Source organism: Phoenix dactylifera, chromosome 2, assembly GCF_051530095.1.
Source record: "Phoenix dactylifera cultivar Ajwa chromosome 2, Ajwa_hap1_PhDact_Kaust_v1.1, whole genome shotgun sequence".
Taxonomy (NCBI): Eukaryota; Viridiplantae; Streptophyta; class Magnoliopsida; order Arecales; family Arecaceae; genus Phoenix; species Phoenix dactylifera.
In genome coordinates this window covers 54,389,587-54,410,426 of record NC_143191.1, presented here as the reverse complement: position 1 = coordinate 54,410,426, position 20,840 = coordinate 54,389,587, and the positions used below count along the sequence as shown (strand labels likewise).

Below are 20,840 nucleotides of genomic sequence, written 5' to 3'. Positions count from 1 at the left end.
TGAAAAATTGTAGGTAATTTCTGTGTGTCTCTACTGTTTTAAATTCTGGTATCTGGATTCATATTCAGTGGCTGTCATATCCTGTTATCTTAAAATTAATGAAAAATAATTAAATTTTTTTACACTTCACCTTTAGCGAGTTGAACCTAGAGGCTAGAATTTGGTTTGTCCCATTACCAGGTGGTGATCGTTATTGACCAGCTGCTGAGATTGCATCGAGTATAGGAGTTTGAAAAACCTTAATCTAAAGGCTAAATGACTATGACCTCTGTACTCTTGACAGCAATTTGAAGACGGACCATCCTTCTGTTGGTGTTAGGGAATCCAAAGTATAGATAATGCAATTAAGTCTTTGTCAGTAACATTACATCTTAGGTAAATTTTATCTTTAAAATTTGAAGTGGATCCAATCAACACTGTTTTAATGATATTCAGTGTGAGGGTGAGCTCAACAGTAAGGTTGCTTCACTGTAACTTGAAAGTCATGGATTTGAAATATAGAAATAGTCTCTCTATACATGGGGATAAGATTATACATCTGACTCTCCCGAACCCTGCAATAGCAAGAACCTCATGCACTAGGCCACCTTTTTTAAATAGTACAACTTTTCTGTAACTAGAGCTTTTCAGATCACGTTAATGATTATTGAACAGGGATGTCATGGGTTAAGATTGAATCAAACATATAGAAGATTTACAGCAGGCCGAAGCCTAATAACCCGGTTCAAAATAATATAAAATTGAGTCAGAAGGCTGGACTAGGCGAATATTATAAAATTGAGTCAGAAGGCTGGACTAGGCGAATAGAGGATGTTATTTCCATTTCTAATAGCAAGAAAATGGGTATTATTTCCATTATTGGAACCATGTTTACTCATAGGACTATCTTTGGATACTATTTCCCATGGTTATGCAAGTAGGTGCAGGTCCAACCATGCCAATATAAGTGCAAAATTGATCAAGTTATCCTGCATAATCTGATGAGCTTGATGAGCTTTGATTCATCTCAGGTTTCACATAGGAGGATATGACTATAAACTTAAATGAAGGGATCAACAGATAGCTATGAGACCTCCATACAAGTGCATGGAAAGCAACAAATGCAGGTTAATCTATAGTGATTGTAAACCTGTACTTTCGGTACATGATTGTGGATTCCTTAAAGACTTGGATATAAGTAAGATTTAACAATGCCATGTCATCTGTGCTTTAGATTTTTACTGCCATCCAGCCATTGTCAAATGGTTCTGAATGTGTCCACGTGCTTGTCCAAGCCTGTGATTCCATGTTTGTTTGATTATAAATGTCTTCATTAATGTAAAAAGATTACTTACTGAGTGTTTATGTATGAATAAATATCTTTTTCTATTGTTAGAATACGTCTGCATTGAATATTGTTAAAACACTGTTGATTGGATCAAATTCAAATTTTAAAATTAAAACTTACATTTTGATGTCCCCCACCCTTTATAATGTTAAAGTCCGCATCTACTTAACCATTGCACATGCCATTGTTTAATATAATTAATTGCCATGTTGTCGTCAAGTATAGGTTGATCATGCCATCAACACCTAATGATATCTTCTGTGTCAATTTCATGGTCTGTCATTTATGCTTCAGTCTTTGCCAATTAGGATGAATGGGACCTGACTTCGAAGATTCATCAGTTCTTACCTTCATGCATGGAGATTAGGTAAATGATTGGTTTATAGTTTTTAAGACTGACAATGCAAGTACATCTTGACTTGTTGCCAATTTGAAGAATTTGTCAAGCTGATCACAAATGGTTAAGGATAAACTGTAAAGGTAAAAGGAGGTGGGGGGTGGGGGATGGAATCATTTTTTTAGCCAGGGCAACGATGATTGCCATCCTTCCTGTTGATGGTCAGTTTACTAATGGGTGTAGGCTGTGCTGATGACTAAACTGAAAGCAGCCTAGAATTTTTTTAATCATTTTATTGTTTGAGTTTTTTCCCCTTCCCTCCCCTTAAATCTTTTACAATTTTGCTATCATTATTTCCTCTTAATGTTCTGTAAACTCTAACAAAAACTTATTCTGGTTGAGAATTTTAGCTACAAAAAATCAATCACATTAAGTAATCTATTGCATTAGTGGCTAATATAGCTTACCTTTTCTTTTAAGTAGAACTTTATTATAAATACTATCTATTCCATTATCTTTTTACAAATGCTAAGTAAAAAAATTGAGAGTGGGGAGTGAGGAGCAATGATACGAAGGTAAAGCACTATGCCTTGAGTTATTATTCGTGACATTGGTGGTTGTTGGTAGATGTTCTCTGACCAGAAGAGTGAGTGCACGAATGGTCCTGAAAGTCCAAAAGGAGGCGCACCAATGGTGGTTGTTCTTGAAAGAAGCCATGTTACAAAGCACTGTGCCTCGAGGAATTATTTGTGACTTGTTGCTGGTTGTTGGGTCAATTTCTCTGTCCAAAAGAGTGAGTGCAAGAGTGGGCCTTATGATCCAAAATAAAGAGGTGAATGATTTGATGTCCTGAAGCACAATTGAACTAAAAAGTTTCAAAAGTTTTCCTTTCATTAGTTCATTGCACTTGGTCCCCTGGAGATGGCAACATATAGCATCGTCTATAGTCTGAAGATAACGAAGCACATGGTCCATGGAGCCTCTTGATGACAATAAACTGGCACTGGACTTCAGACGCTCAATTAGTGGCATGTGTGGCTTCTAGGACAATGTCTCAGGCCAAAAAATATGGCCCCTTCAAGGAATCCTCACACTATGTGGAGGTACTGCCCTAAATCTTGTCTCAGATGCATCATGTTCCTTTATTTGGGGGGGGGGGGGAATCATGAGAAGTAAATCGATTGGAATCAGAGCCTTTTCTCTGTGGGACAAGAGCAGAGTTTAATAATCTAGGGAGCACAATTATTAGTCGAAGCCATTGTTGTTGCCACATCAGGAGTCAGGGAAGTGGTACAAAGAATAAGATGCTAGAATGAGCAGTAGAAAGATGCCATTGATGTAGAGGTAGCAAGGACATGTAGCAAACACATTGGGGTGGCCAGAAACTTGGTTGGCTTTCAGGAGATTCCTATCAGATTCTGCTTATTTAGGACGCTTTCCTTGTGTTTTCTAGTTTTAGGGAACTGAAGAAATAATTTTCAGGATGAGGCCCCATGAAACGATAGATATCATAGGAAACATAATTTTGATTACTGGTTTGCTCTTGTTTGTTAAATATTTGGTAAAAGGGCACTGAAGAATATGTAATCCAGATGAATGATTCATCTTTACTGTTATAATTAACAATCCAATTTGCTATCTAAAGCCTTCATCGAAATATATTTCCACTCGACTGTTTCACACCTGAATCCTTTTATCATGTCAAAATTCACATATTTTGAAAAAGAAATATGTAAAAATATTGCAAAAGTGAATTTAAAAAATGGTAAATCTGAGAATGGGCGCAACGTGTTACTGTATTAAAAAAATAATCAGAAAAGAGCAGACGGGAATAGATATTCGCATATGATGTAGATGTAGAGGATTAGTTACAGTGCAAACCATTCTTAAATTAAAAGGCAATGCATGTGTGGTTAGAAGCTTCTCTTTGTTAGTATTTTGTAACTGGAGCATTGGAGTTTGCACTTTGCATATAGTTGGTTTCCTATTGAAATAAAATTTCGGACCTGATAATTAGGATCAGAACTTTTGCGTATGTTTAACCCTGTCTATATTCGGTTGGATATTTGCAGTTACTATAGAAACCTTGTTCCCTCAAAAGAATACTATAGCTATAATGTTAATTTACAGATTTATTCCTTAAAAAATAAGTACATGATGGATTATTTGGTAGTGTCAAGAAAGATTAAACAAGTCGCTGATGATAAGAGATATATCTGTTGGCTTTCTTACAAGAATTTACAGGTTGTATATTACAGAACTGAAGATTGCTACACACAAATGTGCATGCCCACATATATAAGCCCTATGAGATGAGCATTCCTCATCAATGGTACCACATGATGATTTCTTTCTGAATAAGAGACAATTATGTACGCTTGGAGGAAAAAGAGCGAGGAAAACAAAAAAAAGAAACTACCATGGTTTGTACAGTATGAAGAAGTCCATCTAGAATATAGTTTGAGAAGGGAGGAAAAGGATCCTTTCATCGAGGAAGCTTTCTCGGACCAAGTTTGTGATAGATGGAGGGATGGGCAGCTCCTCTAGCTCATTGAAGAAGTCATTCTCCTCATTAGTCTTTGATGCTGTTGATGAGAAGGTCATCGAGTTGGGGTAAGGGAGGGGGTCCCCTTCATCAAAGAGGATATTTAGTTGATGACAATGGGCTCCTATTTCTGTTGGTGGATTTTGTAGGGTGATCTCTTGGGAGTATTTGGGTGGAGATGGGAGGGGGGATTTCTCCTTGTTGAGGCTTTCTTCGCTTGTGGGGTTAGGTTGGTTTGGGCTCTTAGTTGTGGGGCAGTCTTGGTTAATGGACAGACTCTGGAGGAATGTTTCATTTGGACTAATGGAGGGGAGATGAGGGCCTGGATGATTGTGATCTGAGGTGTAGGTGATGATGAGAACTGATGAATCTGTTCTGCTCCTCTCAACTTGCTTTTTGGCTGAACAACCTTTGGAGGTGCTGCACCTGTAATAACCCCTAGTATAGGAACAAGGAACAATATGATCAGCTACATGCTATCATTATTATATGATGGTTCACAAACAAACTCTATCAAAAATCTGGGTTCAGAGGTTTGATGTGTTAGGTTAAATAGTAAAGGCAAAAGTAATTGCTACCGATTTCACTTGAAAGAAGAATGGAATATATTATAGCTAGTTTAAATACCAAGAAAGAAAAGAACTTGAGATCACCTCTGTTTTGTTTACTGGGCATTGCCATAGTGGTTACAGCCCTCCTTCTAAGAAGGGTTGGAACATCCCCAAGTATGTGTGTGAAGCTAGGTTATTTATTTTGATACACATCACTATTAGCAGCTTAAGGCAGCAAAATAATTAACAGAGAACCAACAAAAATGCAGCTGTTTCACTTTCCAAATCATTATTTAGGAGAATAACAGAGAACGCCAGCATATCTTCCAATCACTAGTGGTATCCAGAATCATGTAATATTTAAAATATCGAGTTATATAAGGAGAAGAGAAATCATTTGAAGGAAAAAGAGAGCACCACCTAGGATGGGGAGACCCTTTGATGGGTTTCTGTCCATATTTTCTCCAAGACCAAAAATCTGAAGGTGGACAATCACCCTTCTGCTTCCCAGCATCTGATTCAATTCTGAATGTGATCACAGTCTTCTGAACCATCTTCCTATATGGCAAAACAAAGAGTTTCACAAAGATTACACATCAAAAGGCTTTTAGGAGCACCTTAAATCGAGAAAAAATATAGGAAAAAAAAAGTGAAAGAGAGAAAGGAACCTTCTCTTGGAGCCAGAATTGTCTATCTTGGACTCCTTGTGAAACTTCAGAACTTGTTCTGTAGGTGGGGGGCCATCCATTCTGCCCTATTAACTTGTGAGCTCTTCTTTCTCTTTCTCTTCAACTACATATTCTTCTTGTTTCTGGGAAAATAGGTTCTTTATAGTCGCATGGCTCATAGCAAAGCTAGAAAGAGAGAGAGAGAGAGAGAGAGAGAGAGAGATGTTCCTAATGATAGTGAAATGGATATGAATCAAGCTTTCTTTCATCAAGGGGAAGGGCGTGAGTGGACAGGCCATGTTGCTTTCTTTCTTTGACTTCCCTTGCCCACTAAAGAATACAAGGTTACAGAAATCATGTTGCTGCACTAGCTACAGAATACTGCTGATCCCAAAAAAAAAAAAAAAATGCAAACCACCCTACAGTCCTCCATACGATGGTTGGTCCCAATGTTAGTCTTACACAAGGGAAAGGTTAATATAAAATATATTCTGTTACTTGAGTACACACTGAGCTTTTGCATTAGCCTTAGTTGTCCCCACAAAATTGTTCATCCAACAGTAACAGGACTTGGATGATAATTGCCCCAAACACAGAAGCACACTAAAATGCTAGGAACTCTGAATTCATGGTCCATTTCCTTCAGAAAACCTATATAGTGATGCTAATGCAACAAAGTTCCACAACTGATATGGATCTTATAGAAGGTAAAGACTCTCACAAAGAGGTTATGGATAAACCATTTGGCATTCATATCATTCAAGTCATACAATGCATCTTAAATGATCTTATACCAAGTTTAAATACCATATGCATTTGTATTTGCATGTTGCTAATAATAAAATTCAATGACTAAAAACACTTCTCATAACTGGGCCAAGAACTCTTGATGAACTGATCTCTGTATTTCACCATGTACAGCTGAAGACCATGTTAACAAAATTTCTTTTAGGAGTTATCGACTAAAAGAGCATCAAGGATGGGTTGTGTCCTCACCTTTTCATAGTTCAAACATAACTCCTAGCATGATCAAAGAGGTTTCATTCCTTGCAGGGATGGTATAGAAAGTCTACAGCACGAATATAGGTTGGTACTACAAAGGAATTTACTGTTCAATTTTACCAACCTGTTTTACAAATTACATGACACTTACCAGATGCACTTACCAGATGCTAAGAGAAGTGGAAAGGCAAATCCTTTTGTGGATAGGTAAGCTACACCTGCGTTGTTAAAAAGCAGGTGACTTTATTTGCTATGTTCCTATAAAAAGATGTACGACATTAAGAACAGATAATCTAGGACCTGTTTATCTATGTCTATGCTTTTCCTGTTTCCCTTTTGGGGAATAAGAACAGATGGATGCTGTCAAAAGGCAAAGATTTAATAGTGATGCAACCATAAGCAACCATGACCATGATCATTGATGGATCATCTAACTATAGACCATTTCTTTGTTAGTTTTTGTTAAGCTTCTGTTGGACCTCTGGAAAAATTTGTACACAAATATTTGAAAGTCAGCTGGCACAACTTACAATTAACAACTTGCAGTACAATCTTCTGTTAAAAATAATAGAAATAATAAAAATTACAGCATAATCTTAAGGATGATGATGATGATGCACCCCTGTGCAAGTAGCTCGGTAAAATTGTATCGGTAATACATACAGCTATGAGCAGCACTTACATATCTTCTTGTCAGAAAATAATCAACAATAACAACTTTTGAATCATTTGCTTCAGAATGACTTTTTATTATAACCAAACTAGTTGCCTGCATTAATCTACGGTATATCCAGGTAACCAGCAGCAATCCCATGTAACTTCAGAAACTTCTTCACCAAGAGGATAACTATAGCAACTGTCAATCCAATGGCTGCCCAAGTAAACAAGCGGTCGTCTATTGGCGGCTTCCGAACCCTTGCTTCATTCCCCTGGGCCTGTTCATCTGTTGCTGCTGCTGGCACCCTTCTTGATAACCTGACTCCAGCACTGAAGCTGAATCTTATCCCACCGGCAGCGCCATTCACACGGACCTCTCGCACATCTTCCACAAGCCTCTGCTCCAGTTCCAGGTGTGGATGCTGCTCAGCTGGCACCACAGCATTGGAATCAGGAGTTTCCATCTGCTCTTCTTCACTTGCTGCATTATTTGGTTCTTCACCAGTAGTTGCTGTCGATGGGATCTGAGGAACAGGGGGGGCCTTGCTAAGCATGTATTGGTGAATCTGTGTTAAAATATTAGCTCATGAATCTGAGTGACAAAAGATACGAAGTAACATTTAGAGCAGGAATCTGCAGGAACTGATTTAAGCGAACCTCATCTATTAGATTCTGTCGCTCTGGGGTTCCAAATCTGGGAGGAGTTTCACGCGACTTGATAGCAAGAGCTCGTCTTTCTTCCTTCTTGTAATCTAGCGAACCTAGTGCTCCATCAGGGTTTGTCGGCATGAAAGCAATCAAGGCCACCAAGGCCGTACGTACTAGGAATAAAAGAAGAATAATGAATTAGAACATGTTGAAATAATTTGAATCGTCTAGGGGCTCGTTTGGTTCGCGGAAAAAAGAAGGGGGGAAAGTGTGGTCAAAGGAAAAGTAATGAGATGCCTTTTGTTTGGTTGGAGTTTTCAAAGGAGAGAGATGGAAAAATTGTATTCCCATGGAAATATGATTCCCACATTTCATGGGAAAGTCTTTTCCATGAGAAACATGGAAAAGTTACTTTCCCATGAGGCGGAAATCACTTTATTTTTATTTTTTCCCAAAAAGACCCTTCAGCATTAAAGAAGCATTAAAGAGGCATTAAAGACCTAATTTTTATTAAGGGTATAATAGGAATTATACATAACTTTCCCAGAAAAGTGGATGGTCAACCAAACATAAGCACTTTGGAAATCTGTCACTTTCCCATGGTCAACCAAACATGCCAAAAGTACTTTCCTAGGCATCCTCTTTCTAGGAATCTACTTTTCAGAAATCATATTCCTAAGAGGGAAAATGCTTCCCGCGAACCAAACGAGCCCTAAGAGTCTTCATATCTTCACCAAGCAGGTTGGAAGGGTAAAGGGAAAGAAAAAACAAGGAAAATAAACATAAGGGCTAATTTATTCTCCATATTATCAATACAACTAGTATAACAAATACCAGGTCTCCTCCATTTAATGTCAATGTTTAAAACCAATAGGCAGATGGGTCATGAGTTCACCATTCAACTGCAGGACAGAGATAAGATATAAAGAAACCCCATACCAGATCCAATCCAACTTCCACCTCGCCCTCCTCCCATCGTCATCCTCCCATACCCTCCGCCTGTGCTCCTTCCTGTGGCTCACCATCCTCCCCAATCCTTGTGCTGGCACCTAATCTCTCACCACCTGCCCTCCTACCCATGGCCTGTCCTCCTCCCCAATCCTTGGAATTGGCAGCCAGTACCCTACAGCCTGCACTCCTTTTATACTCTGCAGCCAGAGCCTTTCCTTCCTAGTTCTTAGCATTGTCAACTGCTGACTGAGGCAACAAGGAAGAGAAGAACTAAGAGGGTTTAGGGGCTAAGACATTTAGAGGACTTAGGGTATAAGCCATCAAGACCCAAAGGCTACTCTTCACAGATCATTTATTTCTTCCTTTAATAAAACTAATGTCTCTATCGAGGTCAGTTAAGCTGCTTAACCAGGCAATTAATATTGTCAAACCGATCAGAACAACAATTAAACAGGTTTTCAGGAACTCTAAGTCTGGATCCTATCCATACTAGGCAACAGGTGAAGGGTCAAAACCAAGATCCGCCGTACTAGTACCGGTCGGCGTACCGGTGGCGGCCCGAACCAGTACGGTACCGGTGCGTACCAGTTCCGTACCGATCTATACCGGTCCCATATCAATCGGTACCGGTCCCGTACCGGTTCTTCAATGATAAGCTACCGGTACCGGATTCCACGCTGATCCGGTACCGGTCCGAGGCTTACGGCGGACCATGGTCAAACATTTGACCTGCCTAGCTCTTAAATTACATTTAGTAACCCTTGACAGGAATCCTAGATCATAAGGGGCAAAACTTCTTAGCTCCATTTCATGAACACAGAAACTTAAAATCTACTACTGGCAAATCTGTATGACTACATACCAGTCCCCTTATAATAGAACCTAACATTACACAAAGGGGTACTTTAACTTTGATTAAAGAATGTATGAAGAGGAGAACACCTAAGATACATGGCTGGAAGTTGTGGGAAACAATATGGGGAAGCTCACCATAAAATCAGATGTAGGCCTGATTTGAAATGCTTGGCAAATAAGGATGCATTAAGCCGGTCCCAAGTAGTTGGTACAAGGCTTGAAGGTCATGGTATTTATAGAGGAAAAGGTATCTTTCATGATTTTCCTATATTTAGTAACTTTAATTAGCTCAAAAACTTCTCAGGAAATGATAATTTATTTAATTCAAATAAAGTACCTTATTCATTTCAAATTGGATTCTCAAAAGCAAACAAGATGAGAAAAAAGAAATCGCATAATATTCTGAAGATTCACATATCTCAAGCAAATACTTCCAAACAGATATCTAAACCAAAGCAAATCTATATGTTTTGATATTTCTTGCTTTCCAATAAAGTTATACTTTCGCAAAATGTGTTTGGATGGGCTTGAGGGTCATTAGAACAAAAATCTCAGGTATTGTTTGGTATCACCTTTTTTCTATTTTTAGAAATAGAAAGGGTAGAAATTTTATTTTTAATTTTTTCTTTTTTAGAAAAATATAAATATGTTTGGTATAATCAATTATCTTTAAAAATAAACATGGTGATGGTAGGAGAGGCAGTGGTAATAGCGGCAGAGGTGGTAGAGACGGCGATGGTGTTCGTGGTGGGCAGGTGGCCATATGGCTGAGGTGGCAATGGTAATGGTGGCGAAGGAACCAACAATATGGCAAAAGTGACGAGGATGGGGGAGGTGAAGTGATGGAGGCATTAACGACAATGTTAATGGCCGCAACGATGATGGAGGCGCCAGCAATGTGGCAAAGGTGTGGTCAACAGCAACAACAGTTAGGGTGGCAGCGATGGCAACAATGGTGGCGGCGAGGGTATTAGTGGTGGTAGTAAAGAACATGTGTTTCTTATTTTTGAAAATATTGATAAAATTTTTTACTTTCATTTTTTTAGGCATAACTAAAATGACTTTTGAAAAAAAAAGAAAACAAAAACAATAGCACTAAATATGTTTCTTCTCATGGTTTCTATAATTTTGTTTTTAAAATGAAAACAAGAAATAATATATATGCAAAATACTTCAGGAATATGAAATTATTTATTAGATTGTCATTGACATGCTTTAACATTGATAACTGAAATTATTATTGAGAAATGCTCGTTCCACTTCTGTTCGCTGAGACATTGGACAGCACGAATGCCAAATGACATTTCCAGCAACAAAATTGAACTGATATCAATGTTCATAGAGTCCACTAACCATAAAAATTAAGAGCAGACAATGAAACTTCGGTGCTACCTCAAATATACAATCAACAAGCAGGACAAAGTTAGCTAGTAAAAAAATTTTAAAGTATACCCTTCTATTCCCATTTTCTCCGCTGCCTCTTAGAAGCTTTGACAGACTAAGGATGTGTTCGGCATCACTTCCAATTTTTGGTTTTCATGAAAACTAAAACCAATTTCTATCTTTTCTTTTTGAAAATCAATATTCAAAATTCTTGATAGTCACTTGCAGTGTGTTTGGTGGCAATGGCAGTGCTGGTGGTAACCAGTGGCGACGGCAGTGGCGGCTGATGATTAGTGGTGGCAATTGCTGCTGGTGTCAGATGTTGGCCATGTTGATGGCACCGTCAGCTAGTGGTGGTGGTGCAAACAGCTAGCCATGGTGGCTGACAGAATGCTGCCCACCATGGAAGCGGCAGACAACAGGTAGCAGTGGGGGCCAAGGCACGGTGGCAGCGATAGGCAACAGGCAGTGGTGGTAACCACAAGGGATTTTGGTTTTCAGAAACTTTGAAAAACAGATATTTTAAAAAACTAAGAAAGGGTTTTCAAAAGACTGAAAATAGAAATTGGGTTACCAAATGCCATTGCTGCCTCGATTTCTCTACTTTTGAAACCAAAAACTGGAACTAGAAACTGGAATTGATGCCAATCAGGGCCTAAGATTTTCACAATAAGGCCATGGATGGTATAATTTATTAATAGATTGAAAAATCAATCATATGAACCATTTATTTGATTATTACATGCATAAAGAATGCATACAACATCAACTTACAAAAAATCAATTTAGCATGCTATTTATGAAATGATACCCATCGATAATAAACTTATAATATACATTCAACATTGCATTTATCATTAAGAGATAATTAATGTCACTTTTGTTGATCATCATTGGACAACATGATGTCAAATGACATATCTAACAACAAAGTGAAATAAATGTAGCACCATGCTCGTATAGCCTACAAACCACAGAAACAAGTGCAGACTATGAAATTTTTGGTGCTGAATCAACTACACTATTTCCAAAAGAACATAAATATTATGAAATCTGATATGTTTGCTAAATATTTACTACCAATGTATGCAGAGAACATGCAATAGATACGAATATGAAGAGCAACCACATTGGATGGCTATGGGTGAGTTGCCCAAAATACACAAAAAAAGAAGTCCAAAACAAGAATTTAAGATCCAATTTGGCATCGGAAAATCACATACCATGCCATGCCATGTCAGTGCTCGGCATGCACATGCATTGCCCTGGTTGCATGCCCAGTCCTGGAACACACTAATATCATGCCAATGCCATGTTCCAAAAAAGCACTAGCCCCTAGCACAATACATACATTGTGTGTCATATCATGGCAAACCGCACTAAAATCCATGGACCAAACTAATCGAACCACCAAGTTATCCTTTGTCCAACTGTAGTCTGTCAGCAACTCTAATCAGATTTGCCATGCGCACCAAATGCAGCTCCTCGAACCCAATTCAGTATATACATAGAGACTTCAATGGAACTGAACTAAGACAAGCTCTCAGCAACTCTAACTAAGCCCAAATCAATACCTGCATACATACATATATATCGATTGAGATGGTATGGATATGTACGATGATGATTGGAGAAGGCTCCAGTAAGGAGAGGTACTTTGGTTTTTGTTGAAGGTCATATGAGAAGGAGGGGAAGTTCTAAATAACACGGATGGTGAGGAAGGATTTGGAGAAACTTGGAGAACATCAAATGCGGCCCTAATTAAGAATACTTGGTAAATAAGGATCCCTAAAGTTGAATCCTTGCCTAAGATAGCTAGGAGTCCAGTGCATATTGGACTCCAAATCCTCGCCTTGGCCCTTAGGGGCTTTCCTCACAGCAAATCTCGCACCTAAAATGTACCATACTTCTGAAAAAAAACTTTTTTCTTTTTCATTGCACGTGCTAGCACCCACCAAATTCTAGTATATATGTGTGGGTGTGTGCGTACAAATACACGTACATATATGCACATATGTGTCTATGTACCTATGTATGTACATATGCACATAGACATACTTAGCAAAAAGATTCTCTCATGCGTCCTTGTGAAAAGAAAAATTATCAGAATTAGGGAGCAAAGTAAAAAAAATAAAGATATGATTGTTTGCCACTTACGAATAATTTCACAAGTATTAGTTGGTGATAGTTACAAATAGTCCATACATAATCAGAAAATATAACAGAATTCCTAGCATTAGGTTCTTGAGATGCATGACGAATAGGAATAAAGAGAGCATCTATGTAGTAAGGTACTAATAATCTCTCATCAAAAGTATCTAGGAGGAAATATGATGGACAAGATGACTATAAAATGACTATAATCTTCTTGTTTGATGGAAGAAGATAAAAATCAGTGCTTATACAAGAAATTTATAAGAAAGAAAGAAATGAAGAGTTCATAAACCACAACAAATCAAGGTTTAGACTTCCTGGAGAACCTAGCAATATATGGGCTTGAACTTATTGAAAGCTAAGAATCTGGCTTAGCCATCTGTCCAAAGTTCTACTTCCACCTCTGTTTTCATGACCCATCCAAATTCTAGGATGATTCACAATGTAAAGGTAATATCCGCTAATGTAAAATTCCACAGATACATTACATCATATATTTAAATGAAGATGAAAGAGGATAATATGCAAAACTATGAAGCCATAATCAATTGACAATAAAGAAAGCTTAGGCATCTCCCAACTACTAAACATACCACTCCATGATGGTTGCCAGTGCTCGGGGTGATGATTTGATATGCTTAGGCATATCTTTGTCTGGGTTTCAAATCGACCATTTGGCTGAACAAATGAGAAAAAGGAACTTGTTAGCCAAAAGAAGCAAACAAGAAATAAACAGATATATATATATATATATATATATATATATATATATATATATATATATATATATATATATATATATATATATATATATATATAGGCAATTTGCTAGAGGAATTAGGTAGCAGAACAGGTACTTACAGTTAGCATCATAAAGGAAGGAGGATTAAACGGGTAGTCTGCAGGAAGCTGGATCCTCCCATGATAGATTCCACCCTCAAACTCAGAATCACGAGGACCAAGGATGGCAAATTGCCACTCAAATATATTCTCCTGAAGACAAGGATAAACATAAATTAAAATCCAATACCAACAAAGCCCAAAAGCACCTGTAACTTATCATTCTGCATTGCATTCCTATGTTCCATGATAGCTACCAGCCAGAAATGGAAACAATATATTTATCATTCTGCATCACATTCCTATAACTTATCAATCTGCGTCCCATTCATAAACTCCTTCCATCACTTTGTGCAGGTATAGAATGCCTTAAAGATAACCACCATAATCGTTCTATTATTTTCTTGCAGGGAAAAAAAAAAGGTGCATCAAGGAACAAGGCAAAACCAAAATTTATCTTTCTACAATAACAAGGCCCAAATAGCCTCTTCAATTTATGATTGTGAGGAGACTTGAAATCTTAACAAGCATAGGCCCTTCCAGAAAGCATAGGAACTAGAGGAAAACCTGGGGTAAAAAATCACTCAAAAGCCACTTCTTCAAAACATACCAGCATGGCGATCCAAAATTAAAACAACGGTGTTTCAGACAACGGCCACAAAAGAGCCATATGAAACAACTTCAACACAAATTTTCTTAAGATATTCTAAATCTAAAACAAACAAGACTTTCAAACGCTACAAAATCATTTTGTTAAAAAAAATAGAGATCTGAAAGAAAGAAAAAAAAAAAGATACTTTCCGAAATCCTAGAAGAACTGCCTGAAAAGAGCTAGAGGGAGAAGCTTAGTCACACCAATTTCATAACAGGATTCGAAAGAGAAAAGAGGGGATTTCTCGAAACCTGAGAAATTGGAGAATGTAATAGAAAAAAGCTGCAGGAAGTAGCTCGTTCAGACCATTCTTGAGGGGAACACTCAGATCTGAACTAAATAGACCTTTTCTGAAACCCTAAAAAACAATGAAAAACTGATGCAGAGACTCATAAGAATCAAAATAAAACATGACACTTTCAAAACTTTAAAAAAGGATCAAAGGCCCAAAAAGAGCTATAAGTAATAGTTTTTGGAGTCATTTTGGTAGAGATATCCAAGGTCTAAGTTAAATGAGATATCTAGACACCCTAAAAATCAGGAAAAACATTTTTAAAAAAAGTCTATAAGAAGCCCCACGTTCGGATCCGCCTGGTGAACAGACTCGAGTTTCAAAGCAAAACGAGACATTTCGAACTTTTCGTTAAAAAATAAAAATGTATTAAAAAAGGAAACTGCAAGAAATAGGCCCTTCGGATCATTCTCGTGGAAATATTCAAGACCTAAGTTAAATGCAACAATAATAAGACATTTCACCACCCAAGAAATCGACGCAAAGCCCACAAAAAGTAGCTTTTTGTGATTAAAATAGAAAGAAGGGATTCGAAAATTCAATGAAATGACGATTTCTAAGCCCCAGAATAGAAAACATATCCATGAAATGTCTGAAAAACCAGCTTCTTCCGATCAGACTGGAGATCTATTCGATCCTAAAGGGTTAGGGTCTGGAGGGGGTGGTTACCTCGAGGGGGAGGCTCATGAAATCTTCGGAGGGGTTGGATTGCATCTCCTTCACCTCCTGAAGGATCCGCTTCACCGCCGGGTTCTTCCGATTGTACTTGTCCTCCGCCGCCGACGCCATGCGCTCACGTTCTACGGCCGTCCCCGCCGGCGCACGGTAGATACCGCCGGATTATTCCGCGAGAAACGGAATAAATGACAAAAACTCGGCAACAAATGGAGACGACAAAAGGAGACGTGGGAACTTGGGGACGAAGACGGAACGGAGCGGAGACAACAGCTGGATTTCAGACATCCGACAGCAGATGAGAAGACGACACGTGTCCAACATAATGCTCGAGTTGTTAAACGTTCTATTCGAGGGAGAGGGTACGTGGCAGGATCTGGATGGAGAATTTTGAATCCATCGTGCTGTAAATTCGGGATGAACTAGCGAAAGAATGATCGATCTACTTTCGCTCGACCATTCAACCGCGATCCGCACATCTCTCAAAGCACTCGAACTTTGATCGTGTATCCAACGGTGGATTCATGCAAAAGAGGGCGAATCGTTCTTTCACGTGAAAGATACAACTTTTTAGGAAAAAAATTATGTAAACTACCGGAACTTCGATATTTTAGGGTATCTTTCGACGCAAGAACTCAAGAGAGTGCCATATATTCGATGAAATGCTCAGTCCATTGCACTGGACAGTCCTTGTGAAAATTAAAGGTATAATGGAATATCTACAATTAAATGCTTCTCAGGTATTTCCACATTAATGGGCATAATAGTAGAAACCTCGAAATAAGGGTCAGCGTCTGAATACCGGCCCCATCCAGTCATATTAGCACAATGTCAATACAATATGGTACGAATTTTTTTTTATGCACTAAGTGTCGGTACACCACCGGTACTGTACGTCTTGTACTGCTCGGTTCAAACTAGTACGGCATATTATGCCTCAGAATGACCAATGTATCAAACCAAATAAATATCAGAAAATGCCCAGAGAATCTTGGATGACTTTAAAGATGAGCAAGTTGAGCAAGTTATGCTCTCATCAGCGAGAAAGTTTCTGTTGTAGCATTCTTTGGATGAATGAATTGAGCGATGCGCTAACTAGCACCAACAAAACAGAGGTATAGGTCTTGATATATAATTTTATAAAATCAGACACAATAGATTTGTAGAATGTAATACTCCAGCAATGTGAAGCCCTGTATACAATTAATACATCATGAAATGCCAATCTCAGAGAGTTGCTCAGTGGTAGCCAATGGAAAGCTAAAGAGAAACTATTTTATCTTTCAGTCTCCATTAGCAGATTCATGAAAGATCTAGATTTCTGTTGCACAGCTGGTAGTCATAGTGAACGATAGCTATGGTTATCTTGTTACAGTAATCCTCTGATATTTCGTACGCTATTTTTTCATTGATTTTTGATGACCATCCAACTTTTTTAAGTGATGCATAAGAACAACCTCCATCCATTCACATGTATCTAGGACAGTTCATCTGTGTGAAAACAAATCAAACCTCACTTCTATCTAAGACATGGAGGGTTGCACCTCTTCTAGTTTTTGGAAGGAGTTGGTGGTGCCTGCAGCCGCAGCAGCCGCAGCAGCAGCAGCAGCAGCAGAAGCTCGTCTAAGTGGTCTGAGGTGGTACTTCAACATCCAGCAGGACCTTTCTCTTTACGAGTTCCAGAGTTCGATCCATTTGCCCATTCTGGGCATCACCCAGGCGAGGCCTTTGTTCTTCTTCAGGGGCAACCCAAGCTAGGGAAATGAATAATATAAGAGCCAAGAGATGACACCTAGGTTATGTATGAAAAGCCTCCTGCTTCTTCCTCTGTGCTTAAATTGTCATCTTCCTTCTCATTCCTTTTCTGCTTGCTTCCTAACAAAACCTATTGTGATTGCAAGCAGTTTGTGAAAATGGTTATTCGACTAGAGAGGAAGAGATGCAGCGAAGACTGTCAGGAAGCATAACAACAGCAAGCAAAATGATCATTTAGTCAAGATAGATGGGATCAGTAAGCAAGCAAGGCAGAAGTCTGAGAGGAAAAACTGTGTAATTAAACTCTCTTTTCATTTTTCATCTTGCTTGAAATAAGTATCCAAAATTTGTAATAGATTCTCTTTTATTTTATTTGGAACATCATATGTATACTCAAAAATTCTTTAATGTATTAATCTTTGTAATATGATCGCTTTGGTGTATGTACTCCCATATCATAACATGTTGTTTCAGTCATTTTTCTATAATTTTTTTCCATGTTGGTGAATTTGTAAGCACAAATGTCTACATACAATTCCTCTAATTAAAATTCAGTGAGTGGTAAATCTATTTTAAGTAGAACAGCATATATATGTTGATTAGATCATACTCCAAGCCATATGCAATAATTTAATCATGTTGTAATGTGTTAATCATGCCTTTTCCTGGAGCCACTAGATTTCTGATTAACTCAGTGAGTATTCCTCAGATAGTTCAGTCCAGATCATCACATGAGTTGATTTGCAGGATGAGCTCAAGTTAAATAATAACAATCATAGGTTACATGTGCTTCGTTTACAATCTGTGTCATGTTTCCACTACCATCCACACTCCCATGATAATTTCCTAACAAAAAGCATACGGTTTTCTCCCATTCTTATCATGCACTTGAACCTAAATATAACCAAAGTTTGGAAACAGCAGCCATATGAACAATCATTATAAATTCCTTTTATTACAATTAATCTCATTTTTAGGGGATGTCTGGTCCTCGGATAAACTTTGGCAGGAGCTCTCTAATTTATCTTGGTAACAGAGAGAGCAAAGGACTAGACTGATTGATGCTAATAATTAAGATGCTTTCTTCTGGGAGAGTATTGAGTCCACTCCTTCCCACATTCTATCATCTTCTTCTCTCTCTTCTCTCTAGGTGTACTCATGTGCGTCTAGTGTAAGTCACCGTTGTACCAAAAAAAGATAACATACATGATTCTCACTATCGATGTTGATAACATGGTAGCTCATTCTAAATTAATGAACCTACTCAAAATAGTCTTCTCTGAAAGAAAGTATTAGAGATAATATTGAATCTCTGCCACAATCATCTCCAGCTGATTCTCTAGATCCTCCAACTAATTCTGCAGCCAATACTTCCCTAATTGAAACTAAATCTCTATCACAATCATCTCCAACTGATTCTCCGGATCCTCTAGCTAATTCAGCCAATACTTTCCTAATTGAAGCTGAATCTCTGCCACAATCATCTCCAGCTAATTCTTCGGATCCTCCAGCTAATTTAGCCAATACTTTCCTAATTTAAACAGAATCTCTGCCACAATCATCTCCAACTGATTCTCCGAATCCTCCAGCTTATTCAGCCAATACTTTTCTAATTGAAGCTGAATCTCTGCCACAATCATCTCTAGCTGATTCTGTTGGGAGTATTCTATCCCAGAAAAATTAAAATCTAAAATATTCTACTTCAACAAATAATAGGCAGAAATAGGTTTAAAGAAAATAAATAAAGAAAGTAGAAAAATGGAACCCGAGATGCTGAGGCGCGGTATATTGGTTACTTTCCTTGAAGTAGATTTCGCCACGTTACAGTGCACTAGGCTTGGATGACATTCTACTCCTGAGATACAATAGCCTCTCGCAATGTTCCTTCTGCCTTAATGATTTGCACGGATCAAAGAAGCCTTCGAACCTAGAATCAATATGCAGCAAGCCCGTTGATTGAAAGAAAAGTACTTTCGATCATAGCTTCGGACGAGCACAGGCGAGATACGACCTCGGCTCTTCGCACTTCGGACGAGTACTCGCGTGAGATGGGACCCACCCGCCTCGGACGAGCATAGGCGCAAAGGGCCTTGGCACCTCGCGTCTTGGAGGCTCGAGTCGCAAGGCAAGACCCACCTACCTCGAACGAGCTCAAGCGCAAGGGGCCTTGGAATAAATCCTCCACGTGAGAATAAAATCGAGGAAAAGAAGAGTTGAACCCATGATGTCCTCCAAATCAAAACAACATACTAACTAACTGAGTCAAACTCCCACCCTAACATACATATAAATATATATGTTTTAAAGTATGAAAACTTTTAATTATTATTTAACCTAAAAAAAAGTCTAACAGATTCTTCGAATCCTCTAGCTAATTCAGCTAATACGTTCCTAATTTAAGCTGAATCTCTACTACAATCATCTCCAGCTAATTCTTCAGATCCTCCAGCTAATTCAGTCAATACTTTTCTAATTAAGCTGATCTCACACGATTACAGATGACAGTTTGTACAACCTAGGACACTTATTATTATTTTGATTTTACATGTGCAGATGCTTGTGCTCGTAGACCGGTGTCTGTATATACATAAAAATCAGACTCGACACATGTATTAGTTTTGTAGGTATAGATGAATTGTGTGCTCTTAAAGTAATATAGTTGCATGCAACATTGAGGACCATGAAGTATGCACCAACATAGAGCAGTCTAGATTATTCACACCAAACTCATGCCTATAAGATTTTGGCTCAGTCCATCAAAATCTGCCTCACATTCTCATTTTTCTTTAGCTTCTATTGTAAAAAAATACATCATCCAATGATAAAACAAAATGTAGGTACGAGGAATGAAGCAGATTTAACCAAAAGATAAAATGGACTAGTTGTCGCATAAGTCCAAATGGAGAAGGCTCCACAGTTCAACCTTAAAACATATATCCCTAGGACCAAATATGAATAAATCTTATTATTATTTCTTTAAAATTTGATGATAAGAGTGGTTATGCTTAACCATTTAACTTATTTAATTTATTTCAATCTGTTGTTAATCGAACTATTTCATCTGTATAATAAAATTGTCAAATTTGGATATGGATTTTTGACCCGTTTAATAGGAAGGTTGGATTTGAGTCGATAAATTTTCGATCTTTTATGTATCTTATCCATATCTTATTCGATCTGATTTTATTATATTTTTATTAAAAAAATATGACACTCTCACTATCATTTATAAATATTAAAAAAAAATGGCTATAGTAGTTGAGTGGATCCGAAAACGGGGACACACAGCCGAGGACCATCTATTGATCCATGAGATTTGCAGATTGATGGAGGAGTGCGACTTCCACCAGGCTTCACACATGTACGGGGAGGCCAACGGGACTGCCGACTAGGTGGCTTCCTATACGGCGCACCATTCTGGTGGTTTTGTATGGGCAGACAGTGGATTTGTGCTAAGGCCTCTACGTAGTAATCTACTTTCTGATTTTATTGGCCGCATTTACACCATAATGTGTGAGCGGCCATTGTACCAAAAGAAATAAAAATAA

The 20,840-nt window shown here is 38.1% G+C and overlaps 2 protein-coding genes and 1 long non-coding RNA gene across 4 annotated transcripts; 1 reads left to right on the top strand and 2 right to left on the bottom strand.

The window, feature by feature from the left end:
• Positions 1-3,862: 3,862 nt before the first annotated feature.
• LOC103723396 (uncharacterized) lies at positions 3,863-6,791 on the bottom strand. Its single transcript, XM_088717015.2, has 4 exons — positions 6,595-6,791; positions 5,429-5,571; positions 5,178-5,318; positions 3,863-4,647 (listed from the first exon to the last, which is right to left on the bottom strand). Exons 2-4 carry the CDS (start codon positions 5,506-5,508, stop codon positions 4,113-4,115), a joined length of 756 nt encoding a protein of 251 aa, XP_088573141.1. The 5' UTR covers positions 5,509-5,571; positions 6,595-6,791; the 3' UTR covers positions 3,863-4,112.
• A 143-nt stretch (positions 6,792-6,934) lies between these two features.
• Positions 6,935-15,789, bottom strand: UBC32 (ubiquitin-conjugating enzyme 32). Of its 2 annotated transcripts, none has more exons than XM_008814302.5 (5): positions 15,532-15,789; positions 13,940-14,071; positions 13,672-13,756; positions 7,745-7,908; positions 6,935-7,653 (listed from the first exon to the last, which is right to left on the bottom strand). In XM_008814302.5, the coding sequence occupies exons 1-5, from the start codon at positions 15,649-15,651 to the stop codon at positions 7,210-7,212; spliced, it is 945 nt and encodes a 314-aa protein (XP_008812524.3). In that variant the 5' UTR covers positions 15,652-15,789; the 3' UTR covers positions 6,935-7,209. The 2 variants fall into 2 exon arrangements, with proteins under 2 accessions (XP_008812524.3, XP_026655877.3); XM_026800076.4 differs by having other exon boundaries at positions 6,935-7,611.
• Positions 15,790-15,901: 112 nt separating this feature from the next.
• LOC113461019 (uncharacterized) lies at positions 15,902-17,719 on the top strand. Its single transcript, XR_003382915.4, has 2 exons — positions 15,902-17,338; positions 17,442-17,719. It is a non-coding gene; the product is annotated as an uncharacterized LOC113461019 (long non-coding RNA).
• The last annotated feature ends 3,121 nt before the right edge of the window (positions 17,720-20,840 follow it).